The sequence below is a fragment of the Brienomyrus brachyistius genome, chromosome 7 (genome assembly GCF_023856365.1).
Source record: "Brienomyrus brachyistius isolate T26 chromosome 7, BBRACH_0.4, whole genome shotgun sequence".
Classification (NCBI taxonomy): Eukaryota; Metazoa; Chordata; class Actinopteri; order Osteoglossiformes; family Mormyridae; genus Brienomyrus; species Brienomyrus brachyistius.
Genome location: NC_064539.1, coordinates 19,877,864 through 19,896,636, shown reverse-complemented (window position 1 = coordinate 19,896,636; position 18,773 = coordinate 19,877,864). Strand labels below are relative to the sequence as shown.

Here is an 18,773-nt window from a genome sequence, read left to right as displayed (position 1 = left end):
CTAAATGTATATCTATGTAAATGTGGTTTTGTGCTTTATTAATTTTTGTTTTCCACTTTAGGACTCTTCTAAAGGGAAGAATAGAACCAGCAACAGATATTCTGAGGAATCCTGTGAGGTCCCAGACTATGAAAATGTAAATATTCAAGAAAGCGTTTATGGAAACATAAATATCCAAGAAACAGCACAATAACAGAGCTGATGGAAGAGAAACAACTTTGGTCAAAAAATATATGTGTGTTCAGGTTTTTATTGGTGTTACACTCTCAGTATCTGTGGCTACATTTTCTCTTCCCTCCTTCTGGGTGCTCTGTGTTTCCCCCCATAGGCCAAAAACATGCTGAGGTTGATTGGAGCTCTCAAACTGCCCGTAGCTGTTTATGTGTGTGCTAATCGGGTATGAATGTGTCCTGCGGTCGGTTGGTGCTCCATCCTGGGTTCTTCCCAGCCTCGTGCCCATTGCTTCCGGGATAGGCTCCGGACCCCCCGCGCCCCAGTAGGATAAGCGGTTTAGAAAATGGATGGATGGATGGATGCTGGCTTTCCTTTATACAGTACCAGGTTACCTTCATCTTTATTAAGATGTTGACTTGATATTAATATGCTATGTTCTAAAAATGCTGTTTACTATAAAACATTAATTTTATTATTGCATCTTTAAGTGTATCTTTTCCTATAATTCAGTCATGTAGGTTTTCTGGCCTTTACGTCGGGTGACGTTTAAAGCGTAAGATATAAATAGTGATTGTCAGCCCCTGGGTTGCGGCAAGTTCTGACAGGGTCACGAGGCGGAAATGGAAAACTTGTGTCAAGGTGCAAAAAATGTTGAGAACCAATTTGTCTATATCAGTTCTGACTGTGTCCAGTTCTCATCAGCTACCCTTTGGTCCCCTGAAGCCTCTGTGAATACCCCACAGGCTCTGCTTCCAAATAGAATAGAATAGAATAGAATAGAATAGAATAGAATAGAATACAATAGAATAGAATAGAATACTTTTTACAATACTTGTGTACAATGAAATTCCCTGTGCGGTTCCTTAAAACAGAAATTCAACATTCCACACATACTCACCCCCCGCCCCCCCCCCCCTCACACACACGTCCTGCTGGTACCAAAAAAATGTATGATAATAGAAGGAATAAACCAACTATGAAACCACTGATATTGCAGCACATGAAATATTATGAAACATTTCCCAGGGATTGCATTTTTGGCCTATTCCCAGCTGTGCATGCTGTGTTCTACTTTTCTACTAAGTATTAAATAAATTTCAGTACTTATTCCCCGTGTCATTTCACTTTATTATGCATTACTTAATTTCTGAATTAATATTTCTTCGCCTGTGTAGCTTACTTGGATTGTACGTCTTGCGATAGAAGGACCCAAGTTCAGGAAGCTATTCGCCGAGACACAAATGCCTATTCTGTATGATAAAATGAGAGCTGAGTCATTGAGCAATGCCTGACATCTGAGCAATGCCTAATGAGCTGCAATGACATCTGATGGCTGGACGGTCTTGTGCCACTGACTCGTGTGTCACGGTAACAACACACTACATTGGGACGACACACCACAGTCAGAGTGTTCAGTGAGGTTCACAAGGGGAATGATCTAGCAGTTTTCCTGCAGAACAGTTGCACACGTTAAATATCAAAGACAGTATCCCAGTGTTGGTCATGGATAACGCAAAAAAACATGACAGTGTGTGGAGTTGGTGTAGAGATGGACGCATCGCGCGCACACTAAGGTGTCAGGGTGTCAGAGCTACGTGAGACGCAGGCCCAGCTACACCAACCAAACCGCAAGCTAGTCCCTGATCTTCCACTGCTTTCAGCCTTGGCAAACATCCACCTGTCCATCCCAGCAGCAAGTGTATCCTCTGAAAGAGTGTTGAACACACCTGGTGACATACTTACAGCACAGTTTGCTTACCCTGATCACGTGGATCAACTGATATTGTTGAAGAAAGAGCTTTAAGTAGGACATTTGGTTTAAATTTGACAAGGAGACCGGTGTTTACATCAGCCTCTGAATGCCAATACTAATTTACCTTTTTCTTTTTACATTTGAAAGCTGTTATAAAAACCTGTTTGTGGAACATTGTTTTTATTTTTTATTGTCCATATAGAAGCAGAATCACTGCTTTCTGCTCACTGCTGAGTCTCCTACCTGCTGAAAGTGAAAAGCACACACGTCTGTGGGCAGTAGTTACAGCACATTGCACTGCTGATCATTGTTAATCCTGGGCATCCTTAAATTGTCAAAATGTTTGAGGTGTTATAAATGTGCACCTGCAGACAGAACAGGATCGAATGTCTGGTTAAGATTAGGTCTAGACCTGGTTTTGTTTTATCTTTTGTCAGAATCTTTTTTTTGTTTGCACTACAGAAACTTGTGAAAAGGCATGTTAGTGAAAGGGCCTAGTCAGTAGTTAAATAAGTAGGTTACATCACGGAATATTTTATATTAAATGACACTGTGCACTTGTTTCGAAGTCATTCAAATTTAGCCTGGCGTCAGGCATGGATGCAAAGTTTTCAAAACCTTGTTGAGGTTGACCTCTAGCGGCCACTTTGCACAAAATTATATGCGACCGCTACTGGAAAAATAACACATCATATGTCTGCTCCTGCCAATATTAAATTGATGTGTTATATTATATAATGATATAGTTTGCAGATTTTTCTGTCAACAAAATACAGTTATGAGTTTATTTTTGTGTTTCTGGGTGATTTGCAAGGTAAAATGTCATTTATTTAATTTCAAATCATTGTCTTAAGTTGGACTCAACAGTTGCCTAAGAAGATTTTCTTGAATCTGTTCAGACTATTCCATATAGGCACTGCCATTGACAGCAAGGGCCTCTATGCTTCCTATTAAGTCCTGAAAGTTGTAGCTATCAAAAAAAGTTGACAGAATTGATCTGCAGGCTTCTACAAAATAAATAAATAAATAAATAACCGTTCTCTAATTTTCGTCGCATGCCATCTTCAAATCTCTTGTTTAAACCATTTATTTTGGAATATGGCATCAGCTTTCACTGATTAAATATGATTTACATGCATCTATTGTCACGCCCACACAGGCGGGAACCACCGGGTGTGCGAGGTTAAGGTGTAATGAACGGAAGTACAAATACAGCCAAGTCACACCAGCACAGCGCGAAGTATTGAGCAGATGTTCTCTAGCCTTGCTGAGCGTTATCTTGTCTATCGTCTCCCTTTTATTCCCCGCCTGCTCCGTTTACCTTGTGTTCACTCCTTACCTGCCTCCCTTTCCTTCTCCAGACTCACTCCCGATCCTGACCCGTCTTCCCAGCCGAGCCCGGGACGTCTCGTTCCCGCTCCCGTGGTCTCGTCTCGTGCTTTTCTGTAGGACTGACTTCCCGGCTACCGACTTCTCTGCCCCTCCCTGGACCTCGCCTTTTGCCAATCCCCACCTGTGCTTTTGCCTGGCTAGCGCCAATAAACCTAGCGCTGGTTTGCACCTCTGGATACTTGTCTTCCTGTCCTTGGTTACCTGACATCTATTCATGTTAGAATAACTTTGAATTTGGATAAGCTGTAACTTTGTATATCACAAAAACATTTCTTGTTCTCTAATTTTGGTCGCTTCTGTGTGTGTGTGTGTGTGTGTGTGTGTGTGTGTGTGTGTGTGTGATCTGAGCATCTTTCCTGATCCAAGTCCGACCCAGAGCTCAGAAAGTTTCAGCTGCTGAAAGTGATAAATGGCAAGAATGAGCATGTCAGCGTCTACTGTCCTGAGGTCTGCCGCGTTGTGTCCTTGCTCAGCCCCATGGCACAAATGAAACATCATTCATGCACCAGCTGCTTCTCTCTGGCAGGGGGACAAGGCAGTTCATTTGACGCTAAACACCAGGTCCACCTTTGTGGTGAGTGGATGATATCTTACATCTAAGGTACATTTTTGTAGTTTCTCACTGTGAAGCTGAAATAGCTTGATCCTTGTTGTAAGAATTTCTGCCATTCAACCCCTTTTGCTCGCCTGCTTGCACTTTAACCATGTCTGGCCCGAGTCTGTGATTTCAAGTTTATATTTTGATACGTGACCCATCTCGTCTAATCTCATCGTGTTGTGCATCATTTGGCTCTCCAGAAACAGAAGGAGATGTATGCGAAGACAGCAGCACACTGGGGTTTGACGATGTGTGAACATCGGTTGGTGAAAAGTGCAAAGTCACTAGACTCAGGCACTTCTACCAGACAACCAGGAAGTGCTGACTTACGAGTCCCTGTCATAGGTGCTCTCTGATTAGGCAGCTGGCTCCTCGTGTTAACTCAAATAGACCAAATGAATGTAAGATCAACCAGAGCTAATGCAATTTTTCAGTAAATGGCATCTAAATATTATTTGAACCTTCACATAACACACAAATCACATCAGAACTGGATTACTAAGACCAAAAAAACAACGCTGTAGCGCACAGGATCAGTGCATAATCACAGACATGAACACAAATTTTTCTGTTATTGGTCATTTGTAATGTTTTGCACGCTAGCAACCAGGGATTGATCTCAGCCTGCTTGTGATGGAAAACCTGGCGCTAAGTGCACGATTTTCATGAATTGCGTTTACGCTATAACGTTATACTGCAAACGTAAGAAGAACCAAAGAAATCGAATAAGACTATAGCATTGCATTCTTTTACATCGGATCGAATCACGTTGAATTGAATCAAATTATGTTGAATCGCATCGCAATAGGGGTGAGTTGTACTGTATCACATTAGTAGTTGCTTTATATGTGTCTTTATGTATCAGATTGTTGGCAGCGCATCAAGATACATATCACATTTCCTCAGTGATGGAGATGTACATCCCTAGTTGGCATCTTGGTGCTTATCCAGTGAGCTGAGGGGGATGGATCTAACATGCCTTAAAACCTGTCGTTCAAAGCACTTTGCAATAAATGTGTGTAAGTGCCACTGGTCTGTAATCATTCCGACTGGTGGTGTTAATCTGTTTGGGCACTGGTATGACTGGCTGATTTCAGACAAGCAGTGTAGCAGGAATAATATATTTTGACATAGTGGAAGATTTTATGTTTACTTAGAGAATATTTGCCATGAAGGCAAAGTATTGTCTGTCTGTGTCAAAGGCACTTAGCAGCAAACAGTATTAAAATGAGCCTCTCTAATAGCTCTAGTTAAGCCACTTAGAATAAACACTCTGCACCTGATGGTTGGTGAGCAATCTGATCTCCTTTATTCAGCAATCCAGCGAAGCGCTCTGGCACCAGGTACCTTGAGCAAAAAGCGCTTTGGGCAAAAGACTGTCCATCGCATGGCGATCATGCGGAGGCTGGGGGAGATTGAGTCAACATGGGCAATAGAGGGAATCAGGCCTGTGTTCCAGTCATTATTAAAAGCGGGAGTAATAGCGCCCAACTTTCCGGTTAAAAAACGCACCAGCCCAGGGCAACCAGAATCATGACATTTTGTACAAGACCTGCAAGCAGTAAATGCTGCAGTAGAACCAAGACCCTCGAACGTCCCAATACAATATTATCTCAAATTCCACCCAATAATACTCATTTTTCTGTAACTGATCTGGCAAATGTGTTTTCAGCATACCGATATACTCAGACAGTCAGTACTGGTGCGCATTCCAGTTTGAGGGCAAATCTTATACGTATACCAGACTGTATCAGGGAAACTGTGAATCACTGACAATTTCTAACAAAGTTCTTAAACACAGCATGAGCTCTCTGTAGCTCTCACCAGTCACGGCACTCTCACAGCATGTAGATGACCTTCTCTTAGTGGCGCCATCCAATGGACAATCCTGATATGGAACTGGCTGTAGATGACTCCCAAAAACAGGACCCAGCTAGGTCAGATTTGCAGTTGTCTCCCTGCATAAAACTTTGTAGTCTGGATTTCTCCCAAGACATTATTCTGCTCGAGCAGCAGAAGCGGTGGCCTCAATGATTTACCCAGACAGCCAGTATTGCTTTGGAGTGACACACGATTTTGGGGCCCAGTGGAAGCGCAGAGGTTTCCTCACATTTACAGATAAACAAGTTGTGCACCTCCAACTGATGTGATTTTTTGCAACCTATTCTTTTACCAAAAAAAAAACAGAAATACATAAACATGAAGCTACGCTAATGCTACTGATTTTGTTTCCAAAGGTAATGCAGCCGCAAACGCGGCAGCCAAGGCAGACTCAGCACGGCCACCCAGACACACGATGGTGTGTACAGATAATAGCTGCAAAACTAACCCTGTGGTTTCAGATTTGCAGACACTTCAGTCCAGAGTAACACAAAAGGAGAAGCAGCTGTGGAACAGAGCGGGGTGTGAAGTGAGAGGTGGGGTGTGATGTGGACCCAACAACAAACCGTGTCTATCTGAATACCTGCTTCCTCGTTATGCTAAGCTGACACATGGGAAGGATCATGTGTCAAAAGGGGGGATGTATAGTACAATAGAGAGTTTGGGCACTGATCTCAAACAATACTGTGCATACCACCCTGCCGGTCGGGGGTGCTAGAAAAGGAGAACAGGACCTTGAGAAGCAAATTAGCAAAATGCTGTGAAGATAAGGGCTTCAGCTTGGTGAAAGCACTACCAATAGCACAATGCTGCATATGAGAACCAGGGTAAAAGCAAAGGTTGACATGAGCCCATTTTGAATCATTTTCGGCAGACTCCCTAATAGAGGTAAGACCCAAACCACAATCCAGAATGTCCATGAGTATGTGCAGTGATGAGATGTTGCAATACTGCACACGGGCGTCTCTGTTCTATCCCATGCACATGCGCAGGTAAAAGATGCACTCCGGAAAGCTGCTCAGGCAAAGCTACGCGACCTAGAGATGTAGAGGATCGTGGTAAAGGACCTTTGGAGGAAGAACTGGAGACCTAAGCAGTGGATGGGAATTTTTCAGACGCAGACGGCTGTGAAGGTTGGAGAGAGAATCACATGGATACGCACCTCACACTGCAGGAGGCTACTGGAACTCAGCGGGGATCAGCAAATATGTTTTATTAGATTATTAAATTATAATAATATGTTTTATCGAGTATTATTTTTATTATTATTCTTGACGGTGCATACATAATTTAGTATTATTCTATTACTTGATGACTAAAAACATTTTATCTGAAACTTGGTGAATCTGTTTGAATGCATTCACCAGATTGCATTTGTGAGACATTTAACAACACAGAGAATGTTAACAAAGGAAGAAATAGATGTTGGTGATCTGTAGAATGAAACAGGAAATAAGCTGGCGCCCAATCTAACACATATATAAATAGTTCTAAGAAGCAAAACTGGGTGTGTGTGTGTGTGTTTGTGTGTGTGTGTGTGGGGAGGGGGTTCATACATATTAGTTCTAAAGTCCCTGAACGGACAGTGTGTCAGAAAGAAGATCAGCAGAGATGGGACTTCACTACGCAATGAATTTCTGGATACTAGCTGTTGTCTTTTTACCAGGTAAGAGAAGCAACAGCTCAGCATTTGATAGCATCCTTTGTTTAGATTCAGTTTGTTGAAGTTCTCCACAATATAATTAAGATCTAATTAGTTTTATCCCAGTCGGATTAAGGGCCTTAGCCTTAAAATGTTTAACTTCAAATGTGCCTTTTTTCAGAAAAAAAGTGATTGTCTCCCCAAAGGAAACAATGTAACTGATATTGCCTTTAAACAACCTTTTAAAATTTAATGTTTGCTTTTATATAATGTTGCCTTTTTAATATTTTTTCCAGGGGCCCTGGGTAGCAAATGGGGTGTAGAGTATTCAGGAAATCCACTCTGTGCCATCAGAGGATCCACTGTGGTCATTCCCTGTTCATATAAATATGAGGATTCATTTGAAGTAGAGACAGTCATGTGGTGTCATGATGATGAGTACTGTGATAAAAAGGCATATGTCTCTCACAGCAGTAATACAAACATTAGTGATGCGTTCAGAGAGAGGGCAGAATATTTAGGGAACAAAGAGAAGAACTGCACATTACAGATAAAGAACATTACAGACAAAGATGCTGGTCTGTATACATTTAAGTTCATGAACAAAAATAATACAGTAAGATGGAGTGGAAGACCTGGGACGACTCTAATGGTTGATGGTAAGTCTTAGTAAAAAAAACTTCTATAATTTTTAGCCAATGCTACAATGAAACTGAACAAATGAATAATACATTTATTTTTAAAAAACTAGGGGCAAAAGTTATCTTTAATATATTATTTTAAAAATAGTATATACTAATAACTCGGAAACATGTGATTTGCGACAGCGTTCTTATTAGAAAGAAGATTCTTAGGCATATATGGTTAGGGGTTCTGTGAATATCCAAATATAAATGAAGAGAATATGCCTGATTTACCATAAATCCAAAAGGTAAATGTCCTTCAGAATTAAAGGTGGTGATGACCTCACCGAAAAGGGGTAAAGGAGCCAGTGAAGGAGTGAATCTGACATGTGACACAGACAGTTGCTCCTTCAGCCAATCAGAACTCACCTGGTTTAAGAACTATGGGAAGTATGTCTTGCAAAAAAGAAAATAACGATAAAATGAAAATATAATCTCCATTTTGCCATTTAGTCTGAGTGCAAAGATCACGCAGAACCTGAAAACTAAAATGAAGTAACATAATTTCCGTTTGTGGGCGGCATGGTGGTGCAGCGATTAGCACTGTTGCCTCACACCTCTGGGACCCGGGTTTGAGTCTCCGCCTGGGTTACATGTGTGTGGAGTCTGCATGTTCTCCCCGTGTCGTTGTGGGGTTTCCTCCGGGTACTCCGGTTTCCAATTTAACAATTGGAGTTGCTAAATTGCCCGTAGGTGTGCATGTGAGAGTGAATGGTGTGTGAGTGTGCCCTGCGATGGGCTGCCCCCCATCCTGGGTTGTTCCCAGCCTCGTGCCCATTGCTTCCGGGATAGGCTCCGGACCCCCCGCAACCCAGTAGGGTAAGCGGTTTGGAAAATGGATGGATAATTTACATTTTAATTTTCCATTCATGTATTAGTAATTTGTGAAAAGATTAAATTAAAACCCTATTTTGTCTTTTCAATTTCAAAATTGACTTTTCATTTCCTACTTTGCTTTCCATAGTGGAGATTGTATTGAGATTGCATTATTTTCATAATCATTCTCATTGTCTTGTTTTGTGGGTGATTTCTCTCATCAACCTCTCATAAATCTATGCATTTTTTTTTTGATAATTCTAAAGTCAAGATTTTACCAAAGCAAGATGAATAAACCATTGCTTCATGTTCTCTGTGGATTATAGATGATGCATGGACTGTGCATTACACAGAGAGAAACCTGTGTGCAGCGAGAGGATCGACTGTGTTCATTCAGTGTGAATATGAGTATCCAGAGCCATACAAAGTGAACTCCAGCATGTGGAGTCGGAATGATGTGGACTGTACTGGGAAACCATATGTCTATCACAGTAATAATGCAGACATTAGTGCTGAGTACACAGGCAGAGCAGAACTCTTGGGGAACAGCGTGAGGAACTGTACATTGCAGATAAAGAACATTAGAAAGACGGATGCTGGAGAGTATAGATTCAGATTCGTAACGAACAGGTGTGAGAAGTGTGGTGGACCTGGAGTGACTCTTCAAGTTGATGGTGAGTCTTTACCTCAAATTTCAGGTAATTCTGGCAAAATGTAACGAAATTTAATATCTTTGCATAGTATCTATGTTCTCTGTGAAATACATATTATCTTCCAAATAACACAAATATGATTTGTGTTGTGTCTGTCAATAAAGAGGATCATTTCAATACTGAAAGAAGTATATGTACCAGAAAGCAAATTACAGCAGTGAGAATCTAACTACACAGCAAAGTATCACATGTGTTCCGGAAAAATGCTTGACTTTTAGTGACAGGGTTTCTGCTCTTTGCCATATTGTTTTCAGTCTGTGTCAGAAAATCCTTACATACTACTGGGGAAATTTTTTCTCGTATTATATAATTTTAGAACTGAAGGTGGTGATGACCTCATCCAGAGTAAATGGAACAATAAGGGAAGGAGACTCTGTTAAGCTGACATGTGACACAGACAGCTGCTCTCTCAGCCAATCAGAATTCACCTGGTTTAAGGACAACCAGACGCTCCCAGAAACACAGTCCACACTTCACTTCAGTCCCATATCCTATCATCACACAGGAAAATATTCATGTGCTTTAAATGGCAAAAAGGTGACTGTATCTGACAAAGTGAATATTATTGTTGAAAGTAAGTAAACTTTAATAAAGGAATTATGCCTTTACGTTTTTAAATTGGCTGTAAAAATATGTATATCTTATTTTTATAACAGATTTATTAAGTATTTACACAACAGTGCAGAATATCAGCTGAAATCATATCTGTGAAAATGAATCGTGGGCTTTATGATGCAGGGTTATTGTCGTGTGACTCAGCATTTCATTTACATATGGAAATTACAAACATTGCTGATTCATTGTTTTTGTATGTGATGCTCCATGTTTACATTCCAACACATTTGTTTGGTTTAAGATGACCAGTATTTTTAATATTCATGTTACATATTGGGATCCTTAAAGTTAATTAGTTTATCCTATTAACATGATTAATCCCTCACTGTCAGTTCTGAGGACACTGGGCAGTAACACTGTAAAGTTACTCCATCACCACTGTCAGCTCTGTAAACAGTGTGTATCTGACAGCTTAGCATTTGTGATTCTGATTGAGCCAAGCAACGTTTTCCTTGTTTTCTCTGTTTACAGGTCATTTTAATACAATTATTATAATTACTGCTGTGGGAATATTATTGTTTGTGTTAATTGGAGCTATTGTGATTATCATCTTCATGAAAAGGTGATGTATTGTCTTTAAAGACCTATGTCACTACATTCCTTAATTTTTTTTAGATTTTAAATTAAAGTATTTAATGTGTCTGTGTTACAGAGGAGATTTACTCAATGTGGACAAAATCAAAGAAGTAACCAAGAAGGTATTGTCATGCCCGGCTCGTCCGTTCCTCGTGTGTGCCACGCCCCCTGATTATCCACGTGTGCTTCCCCGATCTTGCCCAGCTGTGTCCGATTATTTTTGCCCAGTCTTGTCTATTTCAGTCCATGTCTTGGGTTGGTTTTCGTCCGTCATTGATGTTAGTCGATGTTTGTAATAACGCCCTGCAATAAATCCCCGGTTTCCCCGTACTTCGCCTGCTTCCTGCCCGCTTGCCTGCCCGTGCGCTCATCCGCATTATCCGGCGATCCTGACAAGTATGACTACACTTCTGATTATTTCTTTGTCACATGATGTGACAGGTTTTATAGAAAAAAATTTCATTTGAATTCACAGAGAGAAGACAAGGACCTGTGCAGCGATTCAGAAAACCAGCCTGATTCAGCTGTTTATGCCAATTGCACGGCAAGTCTAATCTGTACGGCTTTCATCTAAATGTATATCTATGTAAATGTGGTTTTGTGTTTTATTCATTTCTGTTTTCCGCTTTACTGTAGGACTCTTCTAAGGGGAAGAGTAGAAACAGCAACAGATATTCAGAGGAATCCTGTGAGCTCCCAGACTATGAAAATGTAAATATTCAAGAAAGCATTTATGGAAACATTAATAATGAATTAACAGAATATGGAAATGTAAATATCAAATAAACAGCACAATAACAGCTGGTGGAAGACAAACAATTTGGGTCAAAAGACATATGGAAATGGACAGATTTTTATTGGTGTTGTACTTTCAGTATCTGTGGCTATATTTAGTCTTGTTCTAATGATAATTGTTGAAGTACATTTCATGTTATACATACTGCCATAAAGAGTGTAAACAAAATACATTTTTGGCAACTAATTAAATTTAAATAGTCATTAAATATAAGAAAGTGATTAAATATATTCGTCATTAAATATTGCACTTTATAGCTCAATAGGCCTATATATTTTGTGCATGAACATGAGGGACCAGCCTAGTTGTACATTTTATGTGAAATACTTATAAGCTTGGTAATATAAATAAAAAACTTTATTCAATTTTTATATTTTTAAATATTAAATAGTTGTGAATGAAACTCTTTTTATCCCAGCCTTCTGTCCATGAAACGCAAGGTGCTGCTATCAAATCTGTGCCCCAATGAAACACAAAATGATTCCTTTACATTTCTGTGCGCACAAGAACGTGAAGATTTTATGATTTCATAGACAAAATGTAACTTTAGTAATAATGCTCTTGGTGGAGCGGCATGGTGGTGCAGTGGTTAGCACTGTTGCCTCACACCTCTGGGACCTGGGTTCAAGTCTCCACCTGGGTCACATGTGTGCGGTGTTTGCATGTTCTCCCCATGTCGTCGTGGGGTTTCCTCCGGATCCTCCGGTTTCCCCCCACAGTCCAAAGACATGCTGAGGCTAATTGGAGTTACTAAATTGCCTGTAGGTGTGCATGTGAGAGTGAATGGTGTGTGAGTGTGCCCTGTGATGGGCTGGCCCCCCATCCTGGGTTGTTCCCTGCCTCGTGCCCATTGCTTCCGGGATAGGCTCCGGACCCCCCGCGACCCAGTAGGATAAGCGGTTTGGAAAATGGATGGATTTATGGATGATGCTCTTGGTGGCACAAAATTTTGTGCATGAAAATGATCACTTGACCCATGGCGCCTCATACATTAATGTGGTCAGAGTCGCCTGGGATATTTGAGTCATATGTTCCAGTAATGTTGTAGTTGTTGTCAGTCGAGGGGTAAAATATTTTTGCTGCTGACATCAGCACATATATAAATAGTTCTGAGAAAGGGGCGTGTGGCAGTAATAAACATTGTTTTTAGCGTACAGTAGACCAGTGGTCCTCAACCTTTTTGCCACCGGTTTTATTCCATTAACATTTCCACGGACCGGGGGGGAGGGACAAGGGAGGGCATGTTAATCACAGCTTACACTTACCTTTTAGCAAGCAAGTCCATTCGTTTCTGTTTTAATTAATGTTAGTACGCCCGGGGGGCAGCCAGTTGACCTTGGACCCCCAGAGGTTTTTTTTCTCCTTACGTGGGAGATTTTGGTTCCTGTCCTCCGTTGTCATCTGGCTCTCTTTATTTTATTTCTGATGTTACAATGTATTACAACACATTCATGTAAAACGCCTTGGACTGACACTGTTGTGAAAGGCGCTATATAAAAATAAATTGAATTAAAAAAAAAAATTATTGCGTACTAATATTTGTAATTAGCAGCGGTGAACGGGTAACAGAGGCGGTTTTTTTTTGTAAAACACTTCCATTTGTGGTCCATCCATAGATGGCGATAAGGCAACGCAGTTGGTGATTACAGTAAAATCCCGTTATAGTGGACTCGTTTATAACGGAATATCATCTATAACGGACGAGGTCCGCTGGTCCCGGCCGTGCGCGTTTGAGAACATGCAGAAGAAGCATCGGATATAGCGGACTCGCATATCACGGAATTTCCCTTTTAACGGACAAACAATTTGGTCCCCAGGGCTGCTTTTAGCTGTAGTCTTTGCCGGTGATATCCAGCTGTAGTTGTGTTCGCAGCGTGTTTCTAGCACTCGTTTGCACCTGTCCAGACAGATGCCAAACTACTTTTTGTTGTTTAAGTACAACTACAATAAAGTTGAGTCTAACATGCTGTAATCTGCTCTCGTTTAAATTCAGTCTGTGTTGTAACTGTATAGGAGTTGTTCTGGTTCATTCCCTCTGTCACTAAGGTTTTTATGTTGTTCCGTTGCATAAGACACAGCGGAGTTTAAATAGTGCTGACGTTAGCAACCAATTTATTTCAAATATAGTTCATATTAAAAAAAAAAAAAAAAAAAACTGAGAGCTACTGCCTGTACATTAGATCTGCTTTCTGCTTCTGAGTATTCAGGGTGTGAGGTTACTGTACAAAATTTTCCAAAAAAAAAGGGAAGGAAGTAAGACAACTGGTATTTCTTGGCAGGGTAGATTTACTGTTTAAGTTTACTTATCTGCTTTATTTTGGATATTGAAAGTACAGTAACACTTTACTTGATGGGGCACAAATAATATAGAGTTATGCTATTACTTATGTATTAATCACAAACGATTTGTGACGCATGTTTTATCTCAAGCAGTTACTATATTTGTCACTATATCTGTTAATTCTGTGAAGCTTCGTGCACTACTGAAGGAGCAAGTAATGAACAGCATAAGTGAAATACCGATGCAATGTTTGTTCATCATTAATGGATCATGACTATTTTTTTCTGAAATAGCAACTATATATTTGTCCATGATTTGTTCCTAATTCGTATTTCAGTAGTCACTGGCTATCTGTGCCCCTTCGCATAATGTGTTACCACAATTATATAAATACATTTCCATGGGTGATGCCTATTGCTCACTGCACGGTTTATGATGGCTAAAAACATTTTATCAGAAACTTGGTGAATCTGTTTGAATGCATTTATCAGATTGCATTTGTGAGACATTTAACAACACAGAGAGTGTTAACAAAGGAAGAAATCGCTTTTTGTTGGTCTGTAGAGTGAAACAGGAAATAAGCAGAAACCCAACTCGGCACCATTATAAATAGTTCTGAGCGAGAAGGAGAGGGGGGGGGGGGGGGGGGAGGGTTTGATTCATGTATATTACTTCTACAGTCCCTGAACAGACAGTGTGTCAGAAAGGAGATCAGCAGAGATGGGACTTCAGTACGCTCTGAGTTTCTGGATACTAGCTGTTGTCTTTTTACCAGGTAAGAAAAGTCACAGCTCAGCGTGTGATAGTATCTTTCGTTTAGATTAAATTTGCTGAAGTTCTCCGCATTGCAATTAAATTCTAATTAGTTTTACCCCAGTCGGATTAAGGGCCTTAGCCTTAAAATGTTTAACTTCAAATGTGTCTTTTTTTGAGAAACAAAAAAGGAAACAATGGAACTGATATTGCACTTAAACAACCGTTTAAAATTAAAATTTAATGCTTACTTTTATATAATGTTGCCTTTTTAATATTTTTTCCAGGGATCCTGGGTAGCGAATGGGGTGTAGAGTATTCAGGAAATCCACTCTGTGCCATCAGAGGATCCACTGTGGTCATTCCCTGTTCATATAAATATCCAGCTTCATTAAGATTAGAGACAGTCATGTGGTGTCATAATGAAGCGTACTGTGATAAAATGCCATATGTCTCTCACAGCAGTAATACAGGGATTAGTGATGCATTCAGAGACAGGGCAGAATATTTAGGGAACAAAGAGAAGAACTGCACATTACAGATAAAGAACATTACAGACAAAGATGCTGGTGAGTATATATTTAGGTTCATAACCAATAAGAAAACAGGACAATGGAATGGAAGACCTGGGACAACTCTTACAGTTCATGGTAAATCTTGATAAAAACTTCTTTAATTTTTAGCCAATACTACAATGAAATGACAAGTAAATAACATGTTTATTTAAAAGAAACTAGGGACTAAAGTTATCTTTATTAATTACAAAATAATATTTATGTAAGTATTACTCAGAAACTCTACAATAGCGTTCTTCCTAGACAATTTTTTAATGTGTATTTGACTGAAAAAAGTTGAGGTTTTGTGGTTCTGTAAATGTCCAAATATGATGAAAAGATTATGGGTGACTTTCTATAAATCTAATAGGTAAATGTTGTCCTTCAGAATTAAAGGTGGCGATGACCCCACAGAAAGAGGGTACAGGAGTCAGTGAAGGAGACTCTGTGAATCTGACATGTGGCACAGACAGCTGCTCTCTCAGCCAATCAGAATTCACCTGGTTTAAGAACAACCAGCAGCTCCCAGAAACACAGTCCACACTTCACTTCAGTCCTGTCTGCACATCTCACTCTGCAAACTACTCCTGTGGATTAAAAGGCAACAGACAGACTGTGTCTGAAGCAGTGAATTTGTCTGTAGAAGGTTAGTAGCTCAGTCTATATTATGGGAGGTATTTTCTGCAAAAACAAAAATGATAATGATAACATGAAAATACAGTCTCTACTTTGCCAATTAGTCTTTGTGAAAGATCCTGCAAAAAATGAAAAATGAAATAACACCATTTGCATTTCGGTTTTCCACTCAGGTATTAATAATTTGTGAAAAACTAAAAGATTAAAACCCATTTTTGTCTTTTCCACTTTGACTTTTCATTTTCCAATTTGCTTTTCCGTAGTGGAGATTGTGTTTTTATTTTATCTATCATTCTAATTTTCTTACTTGCAGGAAATACATCACATAAACCTCCTATAAATTCATGCAAGTTTTAAAGTTAAGATTTTACCAAAACCAAGATGAATAAACCATTGCTTCATGTTCTCTGTGGATTATAGATGATGCATGGACTGTGCGTTACAAAGAGAGAAACCTGTGTGCATTGAGAGGATCGACTGTGTTCATTCAGTGTGAATATGAGTATGCAGAGCGATACAAAGTGAAATCCAGCATGTGGAGTCGGAATGATGTGGACTGTACTGGGAAACCATATGTCTATCACAGTAATAATGCAGACATTAGTGCTGAGTACACAGGCAGAGCAGAACTCTTGGGGAACAACGTGAGGAACTGTACATTGCAGATAAAGAACATTAGAAAGACGGATGCTGGAGAGTATAGATTCAGATTCGTAACGAACGGGTGTGAGAAGTGTGGTGGACCTGGAGTGACTCTTCAAGTTGATGGTGAGTCTTTCAGCTAATTCTTGCATAATATAAACTAAATTTAATATCTTTGCTGAGTATTTATGTTCTATGTGAAATACATATTATGTTTTAAATAATATAAAATAGCGTGTTTTCTATGTTATGAAGTTGAGAATTTCAATAGACAGAATTTTATGGTCCAGAAAGCAAATTACAGCAGTGAGAATCTAACTACACAGCAAAGTATCACATGTTCCGGAAGAATGCTTGACTTTCTTTAAGTGACAGGACTTCTCCTCTTTGCCATATTGTTTTCGGTCTGTATCAGAAAATCCTTATGTCGTACTTTAGAAGTTTCCAGTTATTTCTTCTTTCTCATATTATATAATTTTAGAACTGAAGGTGGTGATGACCTCATCCAGGGTAAATGGAACAATAAGGGAAGGAGACTCTGTGAACCTGACATGTGACACAGACAGCTGCTCTCTCAGCCAATCAGAATTCACCTGGTTTAAGGACAACAAGCAGCTACCAGAAACACAGTCCACACTTCACTTCAGTCCCATATCCTACAATCACACAGGAAAATATTCATGTGCTATAAATGGCAGAAAGGTGACTGTATCTAATGAAGTGAATATCATTGTTGAAAGTACGTAAACTTTAATAAAGGAATTAATTAAAACTTTTTAAATTAGCTCTAAAAAGTATGTCATTTTTATAATAGATGAATTAAGCATTGACACAACAGTGCAGAATAGCAGCTGAAATCATATCTGTGAAAATTAATCATTAATTATGATGCAGGGTTATTGTTGTGTGACTCAGCATTTCATTTACATATGGAAATTACAAACATTGCTGATTCATTGTTGTTTTTTGTATGTGATGCTCCATGTTTACATTCCAACACATTTGTTTGTTTTAAGATGACCAGTATTTCTAATATTCATGTTACATATTGGGATCCTTAAAGTTAATCAGTTTATTAACACGATTAATCCCTCATTGTCAGTTCTGAAGACACTGGGCAGTAACACTGTAAAGTTACTCCATCACCACTGTCAGCTCTGTAAACAGTGTGTATCTGACAGCTTAGCATTTGTGATTCTGATTGAGCCAAGCAACGTTTTCCTTGTTTTCTCTGTTTACAGGTCATTTTAATACAATTATTATAATTACTGCTGTGGGAATATTATTGTTTGTGTTAATTGGAGCTGTTGTGATTGTCATCTTCATGAAAAGGTGATGTATTGTCTTTAAAGACCTGTGTCACTACATTCCTTAATTTTAAATTTTAAATTAAACTGTGCTGCTAAGTATTTAATGTGTCTCTATTACAGGAGAAATTCAGTCAATGTGGACAAAACCGAAGGAGGAACCAAGAAAGTATGACCTGGTTTCTGATTATTTCTTGGTCACATGATGCAGCAGGTTTTATAGAAGAATTTTAAATCATTTGAATTCACAGAGAGACAAGGACCTGTGCAGCGATTCAGAAGAACAGGCGGATTCAGCTGTTTATGCCAATCGCACGGCAAGTCTAATCTGTACAGCTTTCATCTAAATGTATATCTATGTAAATGTGGTTTTGTGTTTTATTTCTGTTTTCCGCTTTAGGAGTCTTCTACAGAGAAGAGTAGAACCAGCCACAGATATTCCGAGGAATCCTGTGAGCTCCCAGACTATGAAAATGTAAACATTGAAGAAACAGACTATGAAAATATAAATATCGAATAAACAGCGCAATAATTAATGTTCAGATTTTTATTGGTGTTACACTTTTAGTATCTGTGGCTACATTTTGTTTTGCCACAGTGATAATTCTTGCCATAAAGAGTGTAAGCTTTATTTAAAACACGTAACTAAAGAAACATAAAAACTCAATAAAGTTTAACTTTTGTTTATATTATCAAGTTTATATGTATTTCACATAAAATGTATAACTAAGCTCCTACCCCCTCCCCCCCATGCCCCTTACTAAGATAAGCTGTTACAGGATGGGTGGGTAGGTGGATGGATGGAATGTGTATAAGCTTTAGACCACTGTGAGATCCTGTCCAGCATAAGTGGTACAGAAGTTGGCAAAAGGCAAGGAAATCCCTGGACAGGATGCCAGTTCATCACAGGGCAAACACACAAACACTCTGGACATCTTAAATTCTCCAGTTCCAATAGCTG

At 39.4% G+C, this 18,773-nt stretch overlaps 1 protein-coding gene across 10 annotated transcripts in view; it reads left to right on the top strand.

Annotated features, from left to right (window-relative positions):
* The window catches only part of LOC125746370 (B-cell receptor CD22-like), a 39,467-nt gene that overhangs the window by 6,832 nt on the left and 13,862 nt on the right, over positions 1-18,773 (top strand). Inside the window, exons 1-9 of one of the 10 annotated variants that reach the window (XM_049020292.1) lie at positions 7,149-7,464; positions 7,737-8,018; positions 15,616-15,873; positions 16,284-16,631; positions 16,987-17,244; positions 17,747-17,837; positions 17,936-17,981; positions 18,064-18,129; positions 18,213-18,499. The exons of 1 other annotated variant lie outside the window; for it this stretch is intronic. In XM_049020292.1, the coding sequence (XP_048876249.1) occupies positions 7,410-7,464; positions 7,737-8,018; positions 15,616-15,873; positions 16,284-16,631; positions 16,987-17,244; positions 17,747-17,837; positions 17,936-17,981; positions 18,064-18,129; positions 18,213-18,332 (1,524 nt within the window). In that variant the 5' untranslated portion in view covers positions 7,149-7,409 and the 3' untranslated portion in view covers positions 18,333-18,499. Of the gene's footprint in view, positions 1-61; positions 1,091-7,140; positions 7,465-7,736; positions 8,100-9,265; positions 9,614-9,968; positions 10,227-10,738; positions 10,830-10,919; positions 10,966-11,318; positions 11,388-11,479; positions 12,847-14,587; positions 14,696-14,960; positions 15,324-15,615; positions 15,874-16,283; positions 16,632-16,986; positions 17,838-17,935; positions 18,027-18,063; positions 18,130-18,212; positions 18,500-18,773 lie in introns of those variants that run through there. 8 more of the 10 variants (XM_049020290.1, XR_007398956.1, XM_049020293.1 and 5 more) reach the window with 8 other exon arrangements.